The following is a 21,548-nucleotide window of genomic DNA, read 5'->3' as shown; positions in this document are numbered from 1 at the left end:
TTAATTAAATGTATGCATGGATGTGTAGTGGATGCTCTCCTCTGAAACATATCAAAAATAAAAATATGTAGCATATTTTTGTTATCTGCTCATTTGGACTTTAAATCACCCCCATAAAGTCTTTTCTTCCTCTTAACGCTTTTCATACAAACTTTGTCCAGATCGTAACTTTTTGTCATTTATCCTAGACTTCTAATATTTGGTATGTTGGTATATCCTCTCGGGGCGGAGTGTCGAGTACCAGAGTGGGTGACCTTTGACCTTGACCTTTAAACACAAGGTCAAATGACATACAACTTTGGCAAAATACGATACACAATTTTGTCTGTGCCATTACTTTTTGGTCTTAGTACTTAGATATCTGACCTGTTTAACATTTAAGTAAATCACATCAAGTTAGAGTGAAATGTTCTAGATTGGATGATTTTTTACCTTGGCCTTTGACTCCAATGCTTAAATGACATACAAAATTTTGGCCAAATATCATACAAAATTTTGGCCGGGCCATAATTTTCTTTTGTCTTTTTACTTAGAAATCTGATATTTGGTATGGGGTTATGTTTTCTCAAGGCGAGGCGCCTCGTACTAGATTGGTTGAAATTTGAACTTGACCTTTGACCTCATGGTCAAATAACACATCAAGTTTTGACTTGATGAGTGTTAATGAGGACAGATGTCATATGACTGATACTAAATTGTTTTTATTAATTTCTGTATTTTGAGAGAATTCCATCAGACCCAAGAATAATAGTTCTTGTTTTTGTTGATCAACTCTTGACAATATATTCCATTTCCATTTTTAACTCCTGTTTTACTGACATGCACATCTTCTTATCAAAATGTCCCAGGATTACATTCTTTTGATTTCTGCTAGAATCTTGGTTTCCATGATTACCCTTGTAAACATGAACATGTAGGTTCTTGTTTACAGAATATTTCAAAATGTTTTATAATTTGGTTGTTTAAACATAATGTCACAATACTGTGACTTACTCAACATGGAATTTTGTGCCAGAATTTAGATAAGAACAATTGGAAAATCAACATTTATCATATATTATAGAAACATTATAAATGGATAACTAGAGGCTTAGAAGAGCCTGAATCGTTCACCTGGTTTACCATTTGCTTATCAGAAAAAATGGCAATGAGACAGGCTAAGTTAAAATTAACTGAAAGTAAAATGCAGGAAATGCTTTTAATAGCATTGTATGACCTGAACCAGAATTTTGCTGAAGGCAACAGTTTTTGAAGTATTAAAAAAAAACTCTTTTGACCCCTATGTTCCATTTTTAGTATAGGCAGCCATATACATTTTTAATGGATTAAAAAAACACAAGTCATTTCGAGCACAATACATTAACTGATCTTAAATGGTTTTAGAGAAGAAGATTTTCAAAATTGCACATGTACATGTGAACAAAAATTAAGAATCGTTTCGAAAATGTCGGTATTGGTCAATGATGATTGGGGGTTTTTACGGTCTTCACTATCCTTACACATCTCGCACGACCGCCCCTTACGGGGATTCTGTTAGTAAATGTCTGTTAGTTGGAGGTAACGGAGCCCAGCCTTCCGGATACCCGACCGAAGAACGCGGTCAGAGTAGGTCCTACTAGCGCCTTGGCTGCTCTGTTGACGCACTGGCCTACTCCCAGACCCCACGTGGGTCTGAGAGCGTTTCCTCAATCTAACTGTTTGGGAGTACGTCAACGTGAAGAGTGAAATATCGGTCAATCTTATCATGCTGAACTATATAACCCTCCAAAAAGGGCAACAACCTTTGAGTTGTTTGCAAAAAATTGCCTTCTGACCCCTATGTTCTATTTTTAGTAACAGGGCTTATGTTTTTGTCATGGACCAAGAATCCCAACATTTAGTTTGTGTGGAATACCATACAGAACAATTGTTTTTGAGGAGAATATTTTCAAAGTTGTACATACGAGGAATGCCAAAATTTTTTTATAGGGGTCATAACTCCTATATCAGTTGTAAATATCGCTTGCAGAATTTCGGCATAGGTTTTCTCTTAATCCTGGACAATATTATCCCCTGCCAGAATTTCGCTAAAGGCAACGGTTTTTTTAAGTTATTTTAAAACAAATGACTTTAGACACCTATGTTCTATTTCTATTAACGGCGGCTATGTTTTTTTCACGGATCATAAATTTTAACAGCCATTTTGTGCACAATTATCTAGAGGAGGAGAATTTCGAAAATTTGTCGATGACGAGGGACGTCAAGTGATGGCATAAGCTTACTTGACTTTTGGGGCAAGGAAGCTAAAAGTAACAAATGTTTGTTTACTGACTTGTTACCCTACATCTATTACATGTATCTGTCTAGAAACTATGTGAGAACCAAACATGGGTAACCTAAAATTATACATTTCATTTTGTCGTGGCATTTAAGAATAAATTGCATAATTGTAAAATGCGAACTACTTTAATTTATAGTCAACAAGTTTACATGATCTTCCTACTTATTATTGCCCATACATGAGATCAGAAGTAAACTTTAATACAGTCTATGAAATGTAAAATATAGGTTGCAGTTTCCGTTTTGATGCATCCGTATATGACTTCTGTTATATAATCCTGCCTTTTATATTTAATGAGGTATGATACCAAAAGTACTAAATCGTGATGTTTTTACAAAAAAAATTAGTTCTTTCGTCTTCTTTGGCATATTCCTTTATATATTTTTCCATATATTCAACTATGTTGGAACAAAGACATAAACATTTAGGCAGATTTATAAGAGAAATACATTTAGAAGGACCTAGGAGTGTTAAATCAGGTATAGAAAAGATTGCAACAAAAATGAAATTTAAAAAAAGTTTTTGAAAATGATTTTTATAGGCATCAGAAAAGATTGCAACAAAATAAAATTTAAAAACGATTTTTGAAAAAAGTCAACAATGACAACAGACAACTACAACGAACAGAAAGTGATGTCAATAGCTCACACTGACCTTCGTCCCAGATGAGTTTAAATATACGATGAGAAAACCAACCTCCTCTGACTAAATTCTGTTACTCAGAATGTTTGTTGAAAATGCTAGACTTTAATTAATTTAAGTTTTAATTAATCTAAATTAAATATCATCCTATTGGAACAAAATGTAAACTTGATCTGTAACTTATCATTGTGAACTTATCGTGTCATTATCTGCAAACATTTAGGAAAAAAGTCCTTAAAACGATTATTTCTGTAAATTTTGCTAAGTTCAAGGCCCGTAATTCGCTAAAATCATCGAAGGGAAACCATACAAACTTGTATTGTAACTTATCACGGTTAATTTATAATAAAAATCATGTCAATATTTAAAAATGTTCAGAAAAAAATGTCAGGAAAACGGTTATTTCTGTGAATTTTGATAAGTACAAAGCCCGTAATTCCGGTAAAAATTATCGAAAAGTAAACTTGACTTTTAACTTTTCATGGTGAACTTATTAATCAAAAAATATTTCAATATCTGCAAGTGTCTGGAAAACTTAAGATGGACTGATGGACTGACGGTCAGACGGACGGGTCAAACACATTATACCCTGCACAACTGCATTGCGTGGGGTATAATTATTTAAGCTTAGAATTCTTCTGCTTTGAAATTAAGAGAACACATATTCTATAACAGAGGTAAAAGATTGGTACTGCTACTGGAGTTACGCACAATCAGGTGATAAAGGGCAAGTGATTCTTTACATTTACGACATACTGTGAGGTGAAATATTGCATGAAATCAGTCATTAACTTAAGCCAAAATTGTGTATGTCATTTGACCATAAGGTCAAAGGTCATGTTCAAAAGTCACACACCTTGGTGCACGACACTCAACCTTAGCATGAAATATCCACATACCAAATATCAGATATCTTAGTAACAAGGCAAAAGAGTTATGGCACAGGCAAAACTTTGGGGGGTATTTTGCCAAAATGTGTATTTTATTTGACCACGAGGTTGACAGGTTAAGGTTTGTTTGTTTGTTTGTTGGGGTTTAGCAATATTTCAGCTACATTCAGCCGATGAACATGAAGTGGTTGATAAAATGAACATGAAACGATGATGAAATGAAAAAAGGATGGGACACAAGGATAATAGGGTCGACAAATTTTGATTGCCACTAGAAAAAGGGGGGATGGATAAGGTCGGGCAATTTAGCCTCCTGTGGCGGAGCGCAAAGGTTCCTACTCCTATCGAATACCACGACAGGGTTCTTTAACGTGCGAGGAACGTGACATCTTTCCCAACACGGTGCACCACTATGATTTGCGGTCAGGTTTTCCGTATTATAACCTGACAACCCAAGCATGTAACATGCCAGGGGTACCCCCATTCCACCATCCTCGTATGTGATTCCTGGCATTCAGGTTTTATAATCCCATACCAAATATCAGATGCCTTAGTGAAAAGACAAAACAATTTTAGCCCAGACAAAATTTTGTATGGTATTTGGCCAAAATTTTGTATGTCATTTGACCTTGGAGTCAAAGGTCAAGGGCAAAAGTTATCCTATCTTGAACATTACACTATACCTTAAATGTGATTTACTTACATACCAAAAATCAGATATCTTGGTAAAAAGAAAAAAAAAATATCAATATAGCCAAAGACAAAGTTTTTTTTATGGTATTTTGCCAAAACTTTTTTGTTATTTGTCCTTGGGGCCAAAGGTCCAGGTCAAAGGTCACCTATCTAAAACATAACTCCTTGCCTTGGTGTGATATACTTAAATGATTATTATCAGATAAAATCAGATATCTAAGTAAAAAGACCAAAAAATAATAGTACAGACAAAATTATGTATCGTATTTTGCCAAAATGTGTATGTTATTTGACCTTGAGGTTAAAGGTCAAGGTCAAAAGTCTCCCACTCTGGTATGCTACAATCTACCCTGATATACCAACATACCAAATATTAGAAGTCTAGGTAAAAAGACAAAAAAGTTATGGTCTGGACAAAGTTTGTATGAAAAACAAGAAGAAGAAAAGTCCTTACAAGGGGGTGATTTTGGGTCCAGAAACAAAGATATGCTACATATTTTTATTGTTGATATGTTTCAGTGGAGAGCACCTACTACACATCCATGCATACATTTAATTAATATCTTCTTGCTCTTGTTAGCAAAATGGGTCTGAACATATCCTATTTTCGTACATTTCAAATTGTCAAAAATTAAGAATTTTGGTTGCTATGGTAACCAGATCTAAACAAATCAGATTGCTTTGTACTTTATTGTAAATTGTTTCTCCTAAGACATACTTCATTAATATAATTATGTAGTTTGACAAATTTCCACCATTAAATATAAAATAATACATTCAAATTGTGATGTTTTTGTGTTTTTAGGCCCAAAATTGGGGGTTGCTAAGGAATGGTCGTTGCTATGGTTACGGTGAAAACATTTTTCATTTTTTTATATTAATTCTTCTTTTTCCATTAAATCCTACATATTGCAACTCAATTTGGTTCAAATGTCTGACATCGATAAATCACCCACTGCATGATTCTTCGGCGGACTGCTACTTAAGATAACACACGCCACGAATATTCCAGAAATTGTTTTATTTCATCATATAGATTTGAATCTGTAAAGACACTGTAAAGTCAGCCTCATATCTTGACTTTTTTCAGAACGATAGTATGGAAAAACTGTTGACCAAACTATACGACATACGGGATGGCTTTTCATTCCGTATTGTCAACTTTCCTGTCATCTGTAGTAACATCCCTTTAGCACCTGCGTATGTTTTTTTCATATCACAACTCATTCATACAAAATTGAAGTCATCACCACAGAAGTAGTATGGTCGTCATCATGAACTCGTGGATTATTACGGTGTATCCATATGCGCAATGAGAACCGATTTGTTCAGTGTGATAATTTCCTTTCCCCTTAGTTTAGCCCGGACATTTTATGAGCAACTCTGCGGATTTTTCTAGAAAAGCAGAGGACGCTAACCCTAACGATGCTCTTGGTCCAAGTTTTTGGTTATTTTGTGTTTTGTGTTTTATTTGTCTATTTTGCCCGTCTGGTTTTGTCCCTGAATTACATTCTTTTGATTTCACTAAAATTTTGGTTTCCTTGATTATTTTTTGCACTGGATTTCTAATTCAAAAAGCAGTATTGTGAATGTTGTGTAAAATGCTGGTACTGGACACTGTTCACATGGATTACTCCCCTGTATTTAGTTGGATACGTGGTGTTTATTAAGTGTATGTTTTTTTTTTATTTCATATTGTGAAATAAATGGAAATTTATTTTTGATATAAATGATGCTGACAGCTCTTAAACATTTTCGATGTTTCTACATCTCTAGGCGTAGGACTTTTACGATCTACAGCTGAGTGTTCGTGAATGCATCATGTTCACATGGAAAAAAATAAAATAAGATATAAATAGTCAGCGAAATGAGCTGAATGTTGTCTATGAGGTGGTGGTTATACCAACGGAAAAATTTCTATAGACAAGACAAAATCAGGATAAACACGCCAAATATAAGTGGTATAACACAAAATAACAAACTAGTGAAATTATTTACATATTAATATATTATATAATACATATTTAAGTAGTACTCCAGCTATGAATCATAAAAAATGTGATACATGGTTGGTATGACTACATATTTTTATTTTTGATATTTTTTTAAGTAGAAAAAAAATAATATGTGGATTTTCACACAACCCGTGTTCATACGAGATATAAATTATATAGAATGTACTGTAGAATTCAAAATTAAGGGAGATAACTCCGTAAATGAAACTATAATACAGTAGTGACCATTGGATTTTCAATGTGAATTAACTCCTAAGAGCATTTAGATCAGAATATGAATTATTATACATTTCATTTCATAGACCTATAAAGCAACTTAATAAAAAAAATGAAAATGTGTATCGGGTGTATCACATATAATAGAATTTGCATGATTCTTAAGCAGACTGATGCTTAATTATATAAACAAACACTTTGGTGTTGTTATCCTATACAAGTCTTTGTCTAGTTCAGAAAAGTTCAATATTTAAAAAAAAAAAAATTTTGCAGTAGACTCATTTATATCCAATAATGATGTCGCTTTGACATGCGTTTCAAGAATCGGCAAAGTTTTGTCTCGCTGATACGCATTCAACTTAAGAAAATTACTTCCAATTGGTAAGTTATATTGAGGAAAAAGTCGAATGGAATGAGATGTCATCGCTATAAATAGAATTTCTTGGAGTAAGAAGATATGCCTTTGATTCTTTAGTTTCCTTGTCGTCAGAATCTGAAATGCAGTTCTTTTTATTTAGTTACACAGATAATTCATTCAGTAAGTGAATACTGTTTGATAATAAAACCTTTGCGTAATGCTTTTGAAAATTTAAGATGTTTGTAGTAAATGTTAAAACAACTATCAATTCGGCTTTTTTGTTTCAGTGGGAAAAGGTATACAAGATTTTAAACAGATAAACCTGACTTAATTTCAATAACATTTTAAATAAATTCTTTTTCTTGAAAAACTACAGAAAACCATTTTGCCTTCAAGGGAAATAACTCTTGTAATAAGTACTTGCACAACTTTAATCCCACAAAGAATTTTGCAGGCATCGTCTTATGGATCATTTTAACAACTGACAGATTAATCTTCATCAAAATAGGTAATAAACCGCTCTGCGGTTCATAGACGATTTCTTAATCAAAAGGTCTACTAAAGATAGTCAAGGACGATTGATGACAATCGTTCACATCGTTCGTGTTAGATGCCCTTCTGTTTTAATGGTATTTGATGGAAAAGATATATATGTACTATCTTTGTTTTAACATTTCGATCTATACTAATGTAAATTTTATATCAAGTAAAGATATTTGATGTAAGGAAACTTTAAAAATTTATTAGAATTTCTCAACGTAAAATTAAATATTGTATTACACTTAACAGTTGTGGTGTTACTTACGTCTTTGAAAACAACATTACATTGTCATGGTTACCATGGTCATCAAGTTACCATAAATGTGAACATGGAAAACCTTCATCTTCAATGTGCATTGATAAATATTTGTCTAAAATATGTAAAGCTTTTTTTTTAAGTCGACCTCAGCGCAGCAAATTTTGTTTAAGTTTTTAGTCGAATACATCTTAGTCCAACAAGTATCTTGAAAGAACAATCTGCATCTGTTATATTTATAAAAAAAAACAATACCTTCTATTGTTTTAGCATTGCCATCGACTTCGTCTGTCCCATCACCCGGATTTCTGCTTGTTCTGTGGATATCATGTGTACTTCTTATCCGTTGTCTAATATAATACAGTGCGACAGGAATACACAAACTAGATACCACTCCACCAAGAATGGTAATGATGTTATTGATGTCGACGGGTTCTGCAAAATGACAAGAGAAAAATGTAGTTGTTTAAGCATTAGTAATTGGTCTTAAATATGTGAAACACTTTTTTATCGCTTTTAATGGAACTTTGGACGTATAAAATTCACAAGAACATATAATGTCATTATCAACATGTTGATTTGCAGGCTTTTCTGAATTTGCTCAAACGACACGAAAACATAAAGAGCGCACGATGTTCTTTAGAGACTTTTACGACATAAGTGATTACTATGAACTAAGACACGTTTATAGGCCTATGCAAACGTAAGTAAAACATATTTTTGTCCCTAGATTACATTCTTTTGATTTCCGCTAGTATATTGGTTCCCTTAGTTACTCTTGGAGTCAGAGTTGCTCATTTGCTTTTGTTACTTTGTATGTATGATTTTAGCTACTTTATGTTCTTTGTTGTGTATTTCTGTTTTCCATGTCTGGTCTTTGTCCCTGGATTACCGCTATAACATTGGTTCCCTTGGTTACTCTTTCAACGTTTAATTTTGCAAAATATGGGTGGTGTTTTAAAGGAAATATTGTATGGAAAAACTTGACTGAAAAATGGTTAATTAAATGAAGCATGCACTATTCGTTTCTATCATAACATATACGGAGTTGGATAAAAATAAAGAAACAATTGTTATGGAAGATTTTTTATGAATGTAAGTTGAAAGGTATGCTTTTTTGTAAGTTTAAACATGAAGGTGTGCTTTTACGCAAGTTTGACTTATCTCTCAGTCTACAGAAGACATTGTAAATAATAGGACGGATACACATTAATTTGACCTACTGAAAGAAGTGTCATCATTTGACTTGTCATCTTTGTCTTCATTTTCCTTATTTCCGATAATATTTATATTTATACCATCACCACAAGTTTCTTCTGTACAGTCAAGTTTAATTTGTCGGGCTTGGAAATCTACAACAAAATTTACACTTACTTGTAAACAGAAAGGAGATTTAAAGCGTAATGATAATGTTCAAATGTGATTATGGCTTCATGTCTACTACATGTATCTACATTGTTCGAAAAAAGGAGTACCAGTGTGCCCCCTATTGTTGTTCAATGTGTAGATGTGTAGATTAATGGCTGTCGAAAAAGTCGTGCGCCACGATTTAGCATAACATCTAATGTTGATGCTTTTTGGTGTTTGTCAAATCTATGTTTAATTATCTGTAGTTTACATTGTGAAATGCGTATAAACAACCTGAGCCAAAGCACATATACTTAACGTGGTTATTGTTGACATCAAATGAGTTATTCATCGGGAGGGGGGATTTAGATTTCATCCTCTCATTTTATTGCTGGTTTAAAATTGTTTGTTTGTTTGTTTGTTGGGGTTTAACGTCCGAGCAGCAATATTTCAGCTATATTCAGACGATGAACATGAAATAGATGATAAAATGAACATGAAATGATGATTGAATGAAAAAGGGATGGGACACAAGGACAATGGGGTCGACAAATTTTGATTGCCACTGGAAATAGGGAGAGTAGGGTAGGGTCGGGCAATTTAGCCTCCTGTGGCGGAGCCTATGGTTCCTTCTCCGGGAGAATACCACAGTAGGGTTCTTTAACATGCGAGGATTGTGGCATCTTTCCCAACACGGTGCACCACTATGGATTGCGGTCAGGTTTTCCGTACTATAGCCTGACAACCCCAGCATGTAACACGCCAGGGGTACCCCATTCAACCACCTGGGACACACATCCCAGTTGCTTTGTGGGCAAAGCGCCCTAGCCACCGGCTAGGGTTCTGAGCACTATTTAGTCGCCTTTTACGACAAGCTTAGCGCTGCTGCAGACCTATTCTTTTAACACCCGGACCTGCACGGGGCCTGGTTTAAAATAAGTTCAATTATATTTGTTTCGCCTTTGCGTTGTACATAATGTTAAATTCATAGGCTAACGCAGCGATAGCAATGTTGTCTTTTATTCTTCAATTCGCCAAAAAAGTGTATTTATGAAAAATGTTATGATTTATACATATATAAATACACGCGCTAGCAAAATACTTTTACCTGAAGAAGTCTGGACACCGCTTTTAATCTTAGAATTGCGTCAAATAAAAATCGTTATTTTTGACAAGCCTACCACTTGCTGGGGGGTTCTGTGAAGATCCTCTCAAGTAACTAATATCAGTAGAGATTAAATTTCCCTTAAATATTCAATTAAGCCTCTTAATAATCAACGTCATGGGAATCTTAACAAAAATGAAATAATTTCGAAGGAAAACCTATAGATAAAACATTACTTCCATAAAGGTGAAAATAATGTTAAAAAAAGTATTTATAATCAATGTAAAGCTTTTATAGTGAAAGTAAGTATGCACTTACATGACCTTTAACTATTTATTTCAACTTACGGTAAATCACATCTTGAGAATATTCAGGTGGTGGCTTTTCCACTACAAGCTGTATACTTTCTTCGTGCATGTCTTTTCTTAATGACCCCGTTATGTTGGTGAACATTCTGACCAAAAGGTGGAATTCAAACCCATCAGGGCATATTGACAAACCTTCGGTTATCATATTTTGCCTGCATGTAGACTTGTATGTCATATAAGGCTAAATAGCGAAAGAGATGCCTCGTTATTATACAGTAACATATTCATTTCAATGAATTTAATCATGTATCACTTAAAAACTGGGGGACCCCAATCTGTTGATCAAAATCAGATTCTTCCGATCAAGTTACCGATCTGACCAGACGACGGTAATGTTGTTTACATAAATAAAATTCGGACTTTCTACTTTCCACTCCTGTATATTATGTCTTTTTCATGTCTTTATTTGATTATTACACCAGGGAATTTGAATCAGATGTCAACTACCCGCCATTATTGTTGGCGAACCATACGTCCTGCACAGAGATTAAACAAGTATGAAGAACCATATCGGATACAATACTATTCCATTAAATAAATAGATAAATGCTAGTATTTTATCAATTGATGAAAATATAGTTTAAGACAAAAATGATTTTAAAGAATCTATTTTAGTCTAAAAGATAAGTGCTTATATGTAGGCATTTTAAACATTTTGTTTATTTAAAGGCAAGTTATTTCAAAATGATGTTTATCTTATTTCAATTCCTATTCAAGTAATCATTTGATTGAAATTGATTAAAAACTGAAATCATTTAGAATTTTTAGATCACTTTAAATTGATATGCTATAGGGCAATATCCATCATTAGATTATTGAAACTTGCTAACTTTTTTTTATTGATAATTATTCAATTATTCTTATAAAAGTATTTTTTTTTGTGCAACTTATTTTTCTATTGAATTAATTCTAACATAGAAAATTAAATCGTTTATGTATTTGAACAACTTTAATAAAATAAAATTTGAACAACTTTAATAAAATAAAAAACAAAAACTTAAACAAAAATATCCATTCTGTACTCCATTCAAGGTAGATTTCAAAGCATCGGGGTGATACTGTTTTTTCTTCAGTTTTTTGTCTGTAAATAATAAAATATCCTGAACTAGGTCTTGTTCATTGTAAACTTTTTCTGAAGTTAAATACTGCATATCTATTCATTTTCATTGATTTTTTCTTTGTAAAATGTTTTTAAGATGAGGAAAAATATGTTTGATATTTTAATTTGTAACATCTTCAGAAAATGTTCATTTGTTTTGTTAATCTGGCTTCCTATAGTTTTTTTCTTGTGACACATGACGTATTTAGGTCATGTGATTGTTGTTTGATGGTAGACGATAAATCAATACCGATTGATTGGTTTCATGTGTATTTTCTACATTTCTAAAAGGGATTAAATAATATGGCATACGAGGTTGTGGAAAAGTTGGAAATATTCTATGTTGAGCCTTAAACTTGAAAATTACCTGTTTTCATGAAACAGGCCGGTTTCAGTGTCGACAACCTCTGACCCGAGCACGTGCAATCAGTTCCGTACAAAAAGAGATATTTATAATACACCGGAACAGTATAGTTATAAATCGGAAATATGTTACGTCAGTATACTCCGGCGTCAATTATTTATTTCTGATAATCTTAAGCAGAGGTTTCGAAATACAGTGATTCTTACATGTAGACAAACCAGTGACGCATGCCCGAACTCAGTTATAACTATGATTTTGTTGTCGGCATATTGTATGTGGAAAGTTGGTCAAATGTTGTAATTGCTTCCACGGCTAACGTTGGTAGAACGATGGTTTCCTAGAGGGTTTTAACAGAGGTGTATTATTGTTTGTTATAATGCTGCTATTAATACTCATCAGAGATCAGTCTGTTTTTATTGCAGTATAAATTCCTATAATTTTGAATGTATTAATGATAAACCTATGAAAGTAAGAGTAATCAAGGGAACCATAGTTATAATGGTAATCAAAAGAATGTAATCCAGGGGCAAAGACCCGACATGAAAAACAGACATACACAACAAAGAACATAAAGTAACTAAAACCATACATACAAAGTAAGTTAATGTATACTAAAGAAATATGGAAATCATATTCTAAAATCTTTTATGTAAGTGACATAAAATCAAATAGCCTTTTGGAAAACAGACATACACAACAAAGAACATAAAGTAACTAAAATCATACATACAAACTGAGTATACTAAATTTGTATTTCAAATTTGTTTTGTTGAATTTGGGTATCAAAAAAGTTTAAGGAGAACCAGATAACCTTGTCATTTTTTTTGGTGATGGTATAAACAATTAATTGTCAAACTTAACATTAACAAATATAACTTCTGAAAAGAGGAAACATATGTCTTTTTTATTTTAATAATCAAACTGGTTATTGTATGAAGCAATTAACATGCATAAGGAAATTCCTGTGATTTATATTTGTGAAAAATGTGCATTGTAATACAATTGTTATAAAGTACCAAGATAAACATTCAACTATACAATCCAACGCACCACATATGAGAATCATATGGTTTGCAACATATCACTGTAATTTCGAGGATTCATATTTTAATTAAGTAGCACTTCAGCTAAGGATCATGCAAAATGTGATTTATGGGTAAAAAGCCTACATATTTTTCTTTTTGATATTTTGTTTGAAATGTCATAGTGAAAAGAAATGAACATGTGGTTTTTCATATAACCCGTGCTCTTAGGAGATAAAAATTATATAGAATGCACTGTAGATTTAAAAATTAAGGGAGATAACACTCTGAAAATGGCACGAAAATACAATAGAATCTACTGGATTTCAATGTGGATTATCTCCTAAGAGCAGGCAGATTAGAATGAATAATTACACATTTCATTGTATAGACCCATAAAACAACTTAATTACAAAAATAAAAATATGTAGCCTTTTTTTGGGGTGTATCGCATTTTTCAGATTTTGCATGATTCTTACAAAGACAGCTACTTAAATGTTTTCAAGCCTTAATCATCTTATGATAATCATATGCCAATCGTATGACACAATCGGTTTTGTACTCTCAATGATGTAGCGGTGAAATGTAAGTTAATAATAAACATGAAATCCACATAATTATCATGGTATCAACCTATTTTAAATTCCGGAAATATATTTGAGTTGCTTTGTCACATACAAAAAATTGGAATGATAATTTTACATTTAAAAATATATTAAAAGCATTGCATTGCTATAATTTCTTGGGCCAACGTTTGCCAACTGTAGTCTTTCTAACGCAAACGAAATGTCAAATAGTCGAAAATGAGTCACCGTTGCCCAAACAACGACAGATTAAGGAATATAAGACAATTCGCTACCAACAAACAGTCAGGTAAGATATAAGCAATACCATTTCAATAGACTAATAAAGTAAGGGGACCTAAGACGGAACACTGGGGATCACTCTATGGCTCCTTCCACGACATATTAAGACTGATAACGGTACAGAAATAAGCTAACTTTGTGACCCCCCCCCCATTGTTTACACCCTAGAAACAACGGGAAACAAATTACGAGTTTCTCAATGGCATCATGTGATGAATAATGTGAGAAATTTCATTGAATACAAGTAAGCGGATTTAGAGGAGTTCTATACTAGAAGTTGCCCCATGTGGATAAATAACAAATTTCTTCCGTTGCATCAGAAAACTCCATAAGTCAATTATCATGTCATAAAAAATGTTTGAAAGTATGATAAAATTCCATTCACTAGCTTGAGAGGAGTTGAGGTAAAGAACTGGGTATGGACGAACGGATAGCATGCTCACTATATACATCCCACTTTTTAAGCGAGGGAATAACGAACACTTTTTGTTTGAATTGATTTAAAATTTCCTTGTAACCTAATGTTTGACATCTTTATTTAAAGAAAACCCAACGGAGATTTATTACGACTAAGGTGCGTATTATATAAGAACATAACTATATATAATGAACAAGACCTACCATTGTAGCGTTTCTATATACACCAGTGGCGTTAATGGCTACAGGCCAAACTTCTACCTCGATATAGCTGTTACCACATGGTATGTGTATATGTTTAACACGAAAACATACATCCTTGTAGGTTTCATTTATGAATTCACCTCCCAATAATCCAATTGAACACGGTGGATCAACTACATGCCCTCTTGTTGTCACATTAAGGATTGTGTTAATTTCCACAAGGTAGTAAATGTCACATGAACTAGGGGTTGAGAGATTTCGACCGACAAGTACTACAATAGATACGCACGTTACTACAAAAATACACATAAGAATAAGAAAATTTAAAATTTTAGGAAAAAAGATCGACAAGTTAATTACAATCTACTGGTGATTAAATTGTATCACAAAACCTCTGCTCTCTTATATTCGAATTTTGTTAAAGAGTAATCAAGGGAACCAAGGTTATATCGGTAATTAAAACAATATAATCCAGAGACAAAGATCAGACATGGAAAACAGACATACGCAACAAAGAACATAAAGTAACTAAAATCATACATACAAGGTAACAAAAGCAAATGAGCAACTCGGACTCCACTGGGAGCATGGACCAGTTGCACCGGTAGGGTAAGCGTCCTCTGCTTTTCTAGACACACCCGCCGAGTTGCTCATAAAAGGTCAAGTCCGGCATAGACAAACGAGGAAAGGAAAAATATGAACCGTTGAAAAAAATCAGTTTTCATGGTGTAGATAGATACACCATAACGAACCACGAGTTCATGATGACGACCATAAAACTCTGTAGTGATGACTTCAATCTTGTAGCAACATAACCTTGTTCCAGAAGCGTACTTGTTAAGACTTCTAGCGATATATAAAAAATCTGCGTAGTTTCGGCAGGCTCTGGCATAACGTATGAGTTGTGATATGAACGCTCCATACGCAGGTGCTGAAGGGATGTTGCCACGGATGAAAGGAAAGTTGACAATTATGAATGGAAAGTCATCATGTTTGTCGTAAAGTTTGGTCAATAGTTTTCCTTTACCATCGATTTCTATGTGTAGGTCGAGATATGAGGCTGACTTCACTGTGTCTGTAGTATCCTTTATCTCAAATTCTTTGGGGGTAGATGCGATGTATCAAATCCCCGAAATTAGGATTGTTTAAAGATAAAACGTCATCTACATAGCGGAAACTGAGATTAAAGGATCCAACCAAACGATATTCTTTCCTTCCAATCCGATCAGCTATAAAGTCAGCATCATAAAAGTGAAGGAATAGGTCAGCAAGTAAAGGAGCACAATTTGGTCCCATTGGAATGCCGACCTTTGTTGAAAAACACGTCCACCACACTGGACAAATATGTTGTCGATTAAAAATTTCAGCATTTTGTAAACATCTTCCTCAATATATTTGGAAGATGATTTGGAATTATTTCTTATAAAGTATGAAAAATCTCTACCAAGAACTATATATTTTATATAGGTGTACCATCTTAATGTTTTTAAGTCTGGATTTGAACTGAGTATGGGGAATAGAAGTATACAGTGTTGAAAAATCATAGGTTTTAATGGTTTTATATTCAGATAATAGTCTTCAACCTATTGTCTCCAAAAGATCTTTCGAATTTTTCAGGATCCACATTGAATTAATACCACTACGGGAGTAACAAGTGTTGTGGTAGGACTGCAGACTCTCTTTGGCAGTTGTGAGTATAGAAGTTAAAGGTTTTGAAAGAGGTTTGGTGGTACATTTTGCAGATCCAACTATGAAACGTTGTTTGTATGGATTCTTGTGGAGTTTAGGGATCCAGTACATAGACGGTAAATCACAATCATCGTCCTTGGTAGAGAGACCAAAAGAGAATAGCACAGATTTATGGTTGTCCACAATCTCTTCTTTGGAGAGTGTAGTAGAAGTATAGGTCTTATCACTGCTAATATTTTCTACGTCTACCTCTGATAATAAACATTGGATGTAAAACGTTTTGCCGACAAAATCAATGTTGATTTGGGCTTTGTCTGCTGGTACGACAACATATTTGTCATGTATAATAGACAATGTCTTTGCTATATCGGGGTCTTCGAAAATCGATGTAGCCTTGGCACTCATTGACCTACTTGAAACTTTCATTCGTTTCAAAATTAAAGACCTCACGGCCTTCAACCACTCTGACAGAGAATCAATGTCTTCTTGTTCTCGTTTTATCCATTTTCTTGCATAGTCCTCGACGGCATCCATAAGAACTTTAAAGTTATAATTCCAATTTACGGAGCGTGGTTAACGGTAATTGGGACCTTTAGAAAGGATGTTACTCAGAGATTCGTTTTCGATGATGGTTAAATCTCCCGTATGGACGTGACCAGAAGGACCATATTTGAATGGAGAGTTTTTGCAAGAACAGTCAGATGGTTTAGCCTTGAAATCCTCAATCTCAAGGTGTTGCAATAGCCTTTTATAATTGAAAATTTTGGATGCGATGGTTGAAGTATAGGAATATGAAATAATTGGTATGTATTTGTCTTTGAAATATGGGGGAATTTTGTTGGTAACGTTTTTGTGATGGAGGATGTTAGGCAGATTAATTGCATCTATACCTTTGTTTACAAACGGTAGTGGAAGAAATGATTCTTCATCTTGACTTTTCACACAAAGAGTCTTTGGAAACCAATATCCAAAATGATGGCAACAAGTCTGTATAATGATGAGGTGGGGTTAGAAACAGGAGTGTCAAGACTTGTTTTGTAAAGGGAGTGTAGTAGAGTGAAAGGTATAGAATAAAGTTTGGTTCTAATGTGATGAAGTCCAAGAGGTTTTTGTATGAAAGGAAGGAGACCAGCTATGGAGACATCATGTAACTTAGGTCACGTATAGTGGCGATGGCCACATTTATGCTATTGTTATATTGGCTTGAAAGGTTTCCTATACTTTTGATGTTGTCATAGCGTCCGTAAGGTACCTAGTCTGCGTATCCAGTACGATAGTTTTTTTACTTAGAACGGGACTGTTCGTAGGATGGTATTTTTTTTCTAAAATTCGAACTTTCTTAGAACGGATTAAATGATCTTGTTGATTAAAGTGTTGATAAACTGTCGGGAATTTGGTGGTGTTAATTCCTGAACGATGACTACACATTCTTTTGTTGTAATTTAGCATTCCATTTTATACATTTAATTATTCAAGACTATTGAACCAAAGCGATATTCAGTTATTAGTAATGTGATTAAAACCTACTTAGCCGCCTAAGATCGAGAGGTACAGATTATTGTTAATTTTTGAATTCGCAGAAAATTACCTATTTGCCATCAGATAGCTGTCTTAAGGCGTGACAAATTCCATTAACTTAAGTTACTGAATTGTAAGTACCGACGTTAGTGTATCTGAGCAAATAACAAAAAAGTCAACCTTGACTTGAGATTAGTTGAAAATATCAATTCAAACATTAGACTGTAATGAAGTTGAGTATAGAAGAAACAAAACCATTTAATAAAAAGTAAATACAGGAAAATGAACAGCCGACTAAAACACCGCGAAAACTCAGGTGCTTGAAGAAGTAAGGCATGTTCTGATCATTGAAGGTCAAGGTTACAAACGAAAAAAAAAACTCACAGTATTAAACAATTATGTTTATAAAGAGAAAAGAAGTTCGTCGTATATATTAAAGCAATTGAAATGAAGCTATATGACAAATTTTACGTACCGACAAATTTGACAATGAAATAATAGACATTTATCACATTCATTGTGTCATTAAATGGTTATTGTTTGAAGTTTATTTGATGAAATGGAAATTTGACTTTTTAAAATCAACGAGATAACGTTACATTTTATTTTATGAAGAGCGACATATGTATCTGATAGTATATTAGGTATTTAATGTAGATATAAGTGTCAGTCTCTGTAAGAATCAGGCATTGAGTGAAACATGAAATGAATAAAACCCAACCATTTTGAAAGTTTAATTCGACTATCTGCAAACATTTCAAGGGCAGATTACTTTGTCAAAAACCTCAATCTTCTAATATTCCATTGAAAAAGATTAACGCAAATTGAGTGATGCAGAGATAAAATAAAAGTCTTTTTCAAAAAAAGAAAGCATCATTGAGTGATATATTCACATCGGTGGGTTTTTGGCATGCATGTTTCTGATTTTTCCCATGATGCCCGATTCTTACAAAAACTTACACTTAATTATTCATGTAAACTTATACTTATATTAGTCACCCTATACTAAAATGTACGATATATAAAAAGTTCACCATACCCTCGTACTCATGATTAGTCACGTTGTGTGTCACACACATTGTTACTAGAAGACAGGTTACCTGAAATAAAAAAATAACAAAAAGAACGGTTATCGCTTTTCTTCTAATTTAACAAACGTCTCCGTTTCTGGTCTACAAGCCTCTTACAAATACAGGCTGTTATTTTCGAAAATGCTTTATTTTTGTATATAAGTTTATAGGATGGTTAATATTTTGACTACAAGTACTCACAGAACTTTTTTGTATGGATCATCTTATTTCGGAAACTGACAGAAAACCGATTTATTTTCGCAAGTTAGATATAAGATTCCACCCCATTTTGTGTCTACGACTCTGTCAAATAAGTATTCTGTCGTGAAAAGACTTATTTGCATCGATTTATTTTCGCAATATCGTTTTGTTTATCGCCCACAAAATCATGTTGTTAACAGTATTCAAGACTTCCAATTAATTATAATTTTTTATTTTTTTTACTCGTTCGTAGGTATTTCAGGTAAGAAGCTTGAGTTTTTTTAATGACTTGAGAAACTCCAAGAACTTATGTGACTGTCGCCAAAGAAACAAACGTCACAGGATAAAGTAACTTTAACATTGTTTTTAAAACGACAAAAGGAAAATAAACTGTTTTAAGTTAATTTCAAATATAATTACACACGGAACATTCAGTTGATATCTTTGTGATGATTCCTCATTTTACGATTTAGCCCCTTTTTTCGCCAAAAATAATAGTTTTTTCCTCTACGTATTATAAACATCTTATTGCAACGTATATAATGTAGTTGCAATGAGCAAACAGAATTTCGAATTAAAAAAAATGTTCATGTACATGTATGTGTCTATGTGACATATACATGTAGTTAAATATTCTTTCCTTAACCAGTCGCATTCGATTATCATTTTTTTTCTATAAGATTTAGAAATATAACAGAAAAATTATACTTACCAACAAATCGTAAGACATTGTCCTCCACGACACAGTTGAGAAAGTATCATTTTAACCAGATTATAAAAATAAAACGGAACTTGATACTTTACCTTAACAACCAATTTTTTCATTTAGATGTAACTTTAGTACCTTGACAGTGATACACTTCTCATAACAAAACACTTCAGTTAAGATCAGGTAATAATTCATGTACACACCAGAGACTGTACAGAAAAAATTGAAACAACGACTTGTAAACATTCAATATCACCAAAAAAAAGAATTAGATTTCATTGGTGTAATTTAAATAGATATCACACATTTTGCTCAATTTGAGTTCTTCATGTATAGAATAAATCAAGTATAATTTCAGTTTACAAGATAACGTGTCTTTGTTTTATATAAATGTTTTTAGGGTCAGTACATTTTTCAAATATGAGTAGAACATTCATAAGTCCACCATTTCACTTAAAAGACTGCTTCTTTGTCAAAAGCATTTCTTAAATGAAATTTTAGTTTAATAAGTATTATGATAAGAACAACAGACCTCTTATAAGTTCAATTTTCTTAAGACTATTATTGCAAGAAAAACGGTTACTCGTAAAATCGAAATGCTCCTCCAAAAAATACAACTCCATAAGATCGAAGACAGTTCCTAGGGAAAATTACATACTACAAATGGTTACGTAAAAGTATATATATATATAAATAGAAGGGTCTGAAAAATTCCCAACGATGTTAGAACTGCCAAGTTTGCGATGCAAATTTTTGGTCGTTCCCTCCGCGGGACTCGAACTCGTACCGCTTTGACATCTATGGCAACACGCCTGCACAAAGTCCAGCGCCCTAGACCACTCGGCCAGCTTGGCAAATTTGACAGTTCTAACATCATTGGGAATTTTTCAGATGAAAATTCGGGGTTTGGGAATGCTCCATTTTCAATTACTCTTCCTTATGGGCAACTTTACTAGTAGATTGTGATTTGCTAAGAATTCACATTTATAAGGTCTTTGTTTTTACATTAGTCCTGGTTAAAAAGTTCCCTAAGAAATGAGAATAAAATTGCATAATGGAAACAATTTCCCACTTAGAGCCATGTACTTAGCAGATAACATTCGATTTCTTATGAAACAAAATTACAATACCGGTATATGAAGGACTTTAAAGTGAGCAAAAAGTCCAAACAGGAATACCTCTCCTACAATCTGGTGAGGAAGTAAAAAAAATAACCGAGGGCTAGGGGTTCGAAATTTCCCAATCCAAATTACTGGATTGGGAAATTTTTTTTTGGTCACTTGAGACTTTGATCTGGAGGATTTTGGAATAAGCGCGGGAAGCGAGGCGTAGCCGAGCGAGGCGCGCGTTGGAAGAATCCTCCCTATGGCGCATGCGTAGTAAGGTCTTCACTAAAAGTGGTGGTGGTGGAAGGTTTTCGCAGCTGCTGCATTTCGTCGTAGTAGAAGCCAAGACATTTCACAATCCCTGCAAATTCAGATTCATCGATATCATCATCATCCTCCAGCGCTTTGCTCACTGCATCTTCGATCTTGGATTGGTAGGATCTGGCGATACGCACGGTATCTTCATGCTTTTTACGCGTTTTGCGGATACGCTTGACTATCACCGTCAACACCATCATCGCGATGGAATTCAC

General features: G+C 33.6%; 1 protein-coding gene across 1 annotated transcript; it reads right to left on the bottom strand.

Moving 5' to 3' along the window:
* Nucleotides 1-6,625: 6,625 nt before the first annotated feature.
* On the bottom strand, nt 6,626-19,972 carry LOC148616818 (uncharacterized). The gene is made up of 7 exons (XM_088583909.1): nt 19,913-19,972; nt 18,969-19,029; nt 14,723-14,994; nt 10,730-10,931; nt 9,154-9,282; nt 8,186-8,365; nt 6,626-7,269 (listed from the first exon to the last, which is right to left on the bottom strand). The coding sequence occupies exons 1-7, from the start codon at nt 19,928-19,930 to the stop codon at nt 7,163-7,165; spliced, it is 969 nt and encodes a 322-aa protein (XP_088440035.1). The 5' UTR covers nt 19,931-19,972; the 3' UTR covers nt 6,626-7,162.
* Nucleotides 19,973-21,548: the final 1,576 nt, after the last annotated feature.

This window comes from Perna viridis, chromosome 5 (assembly GCF_037379345.1).
Source record: "Perna viridis isolate PV_CMFRI_1.1 ecotype Kerala chromosome 5, ASM3737934v1, whole genome shotgun sequence".
Lineage (NCBI taxonomy): Eukaryota > Metazoa > Mollusca > Bivalvia > Mytilida > Mytilidae > Perna > Perna viridis.
Note: the sequence above shows the minus strand (reverse complement) of the source record. Positions and strands in the feature narration are given on the sequence as shown.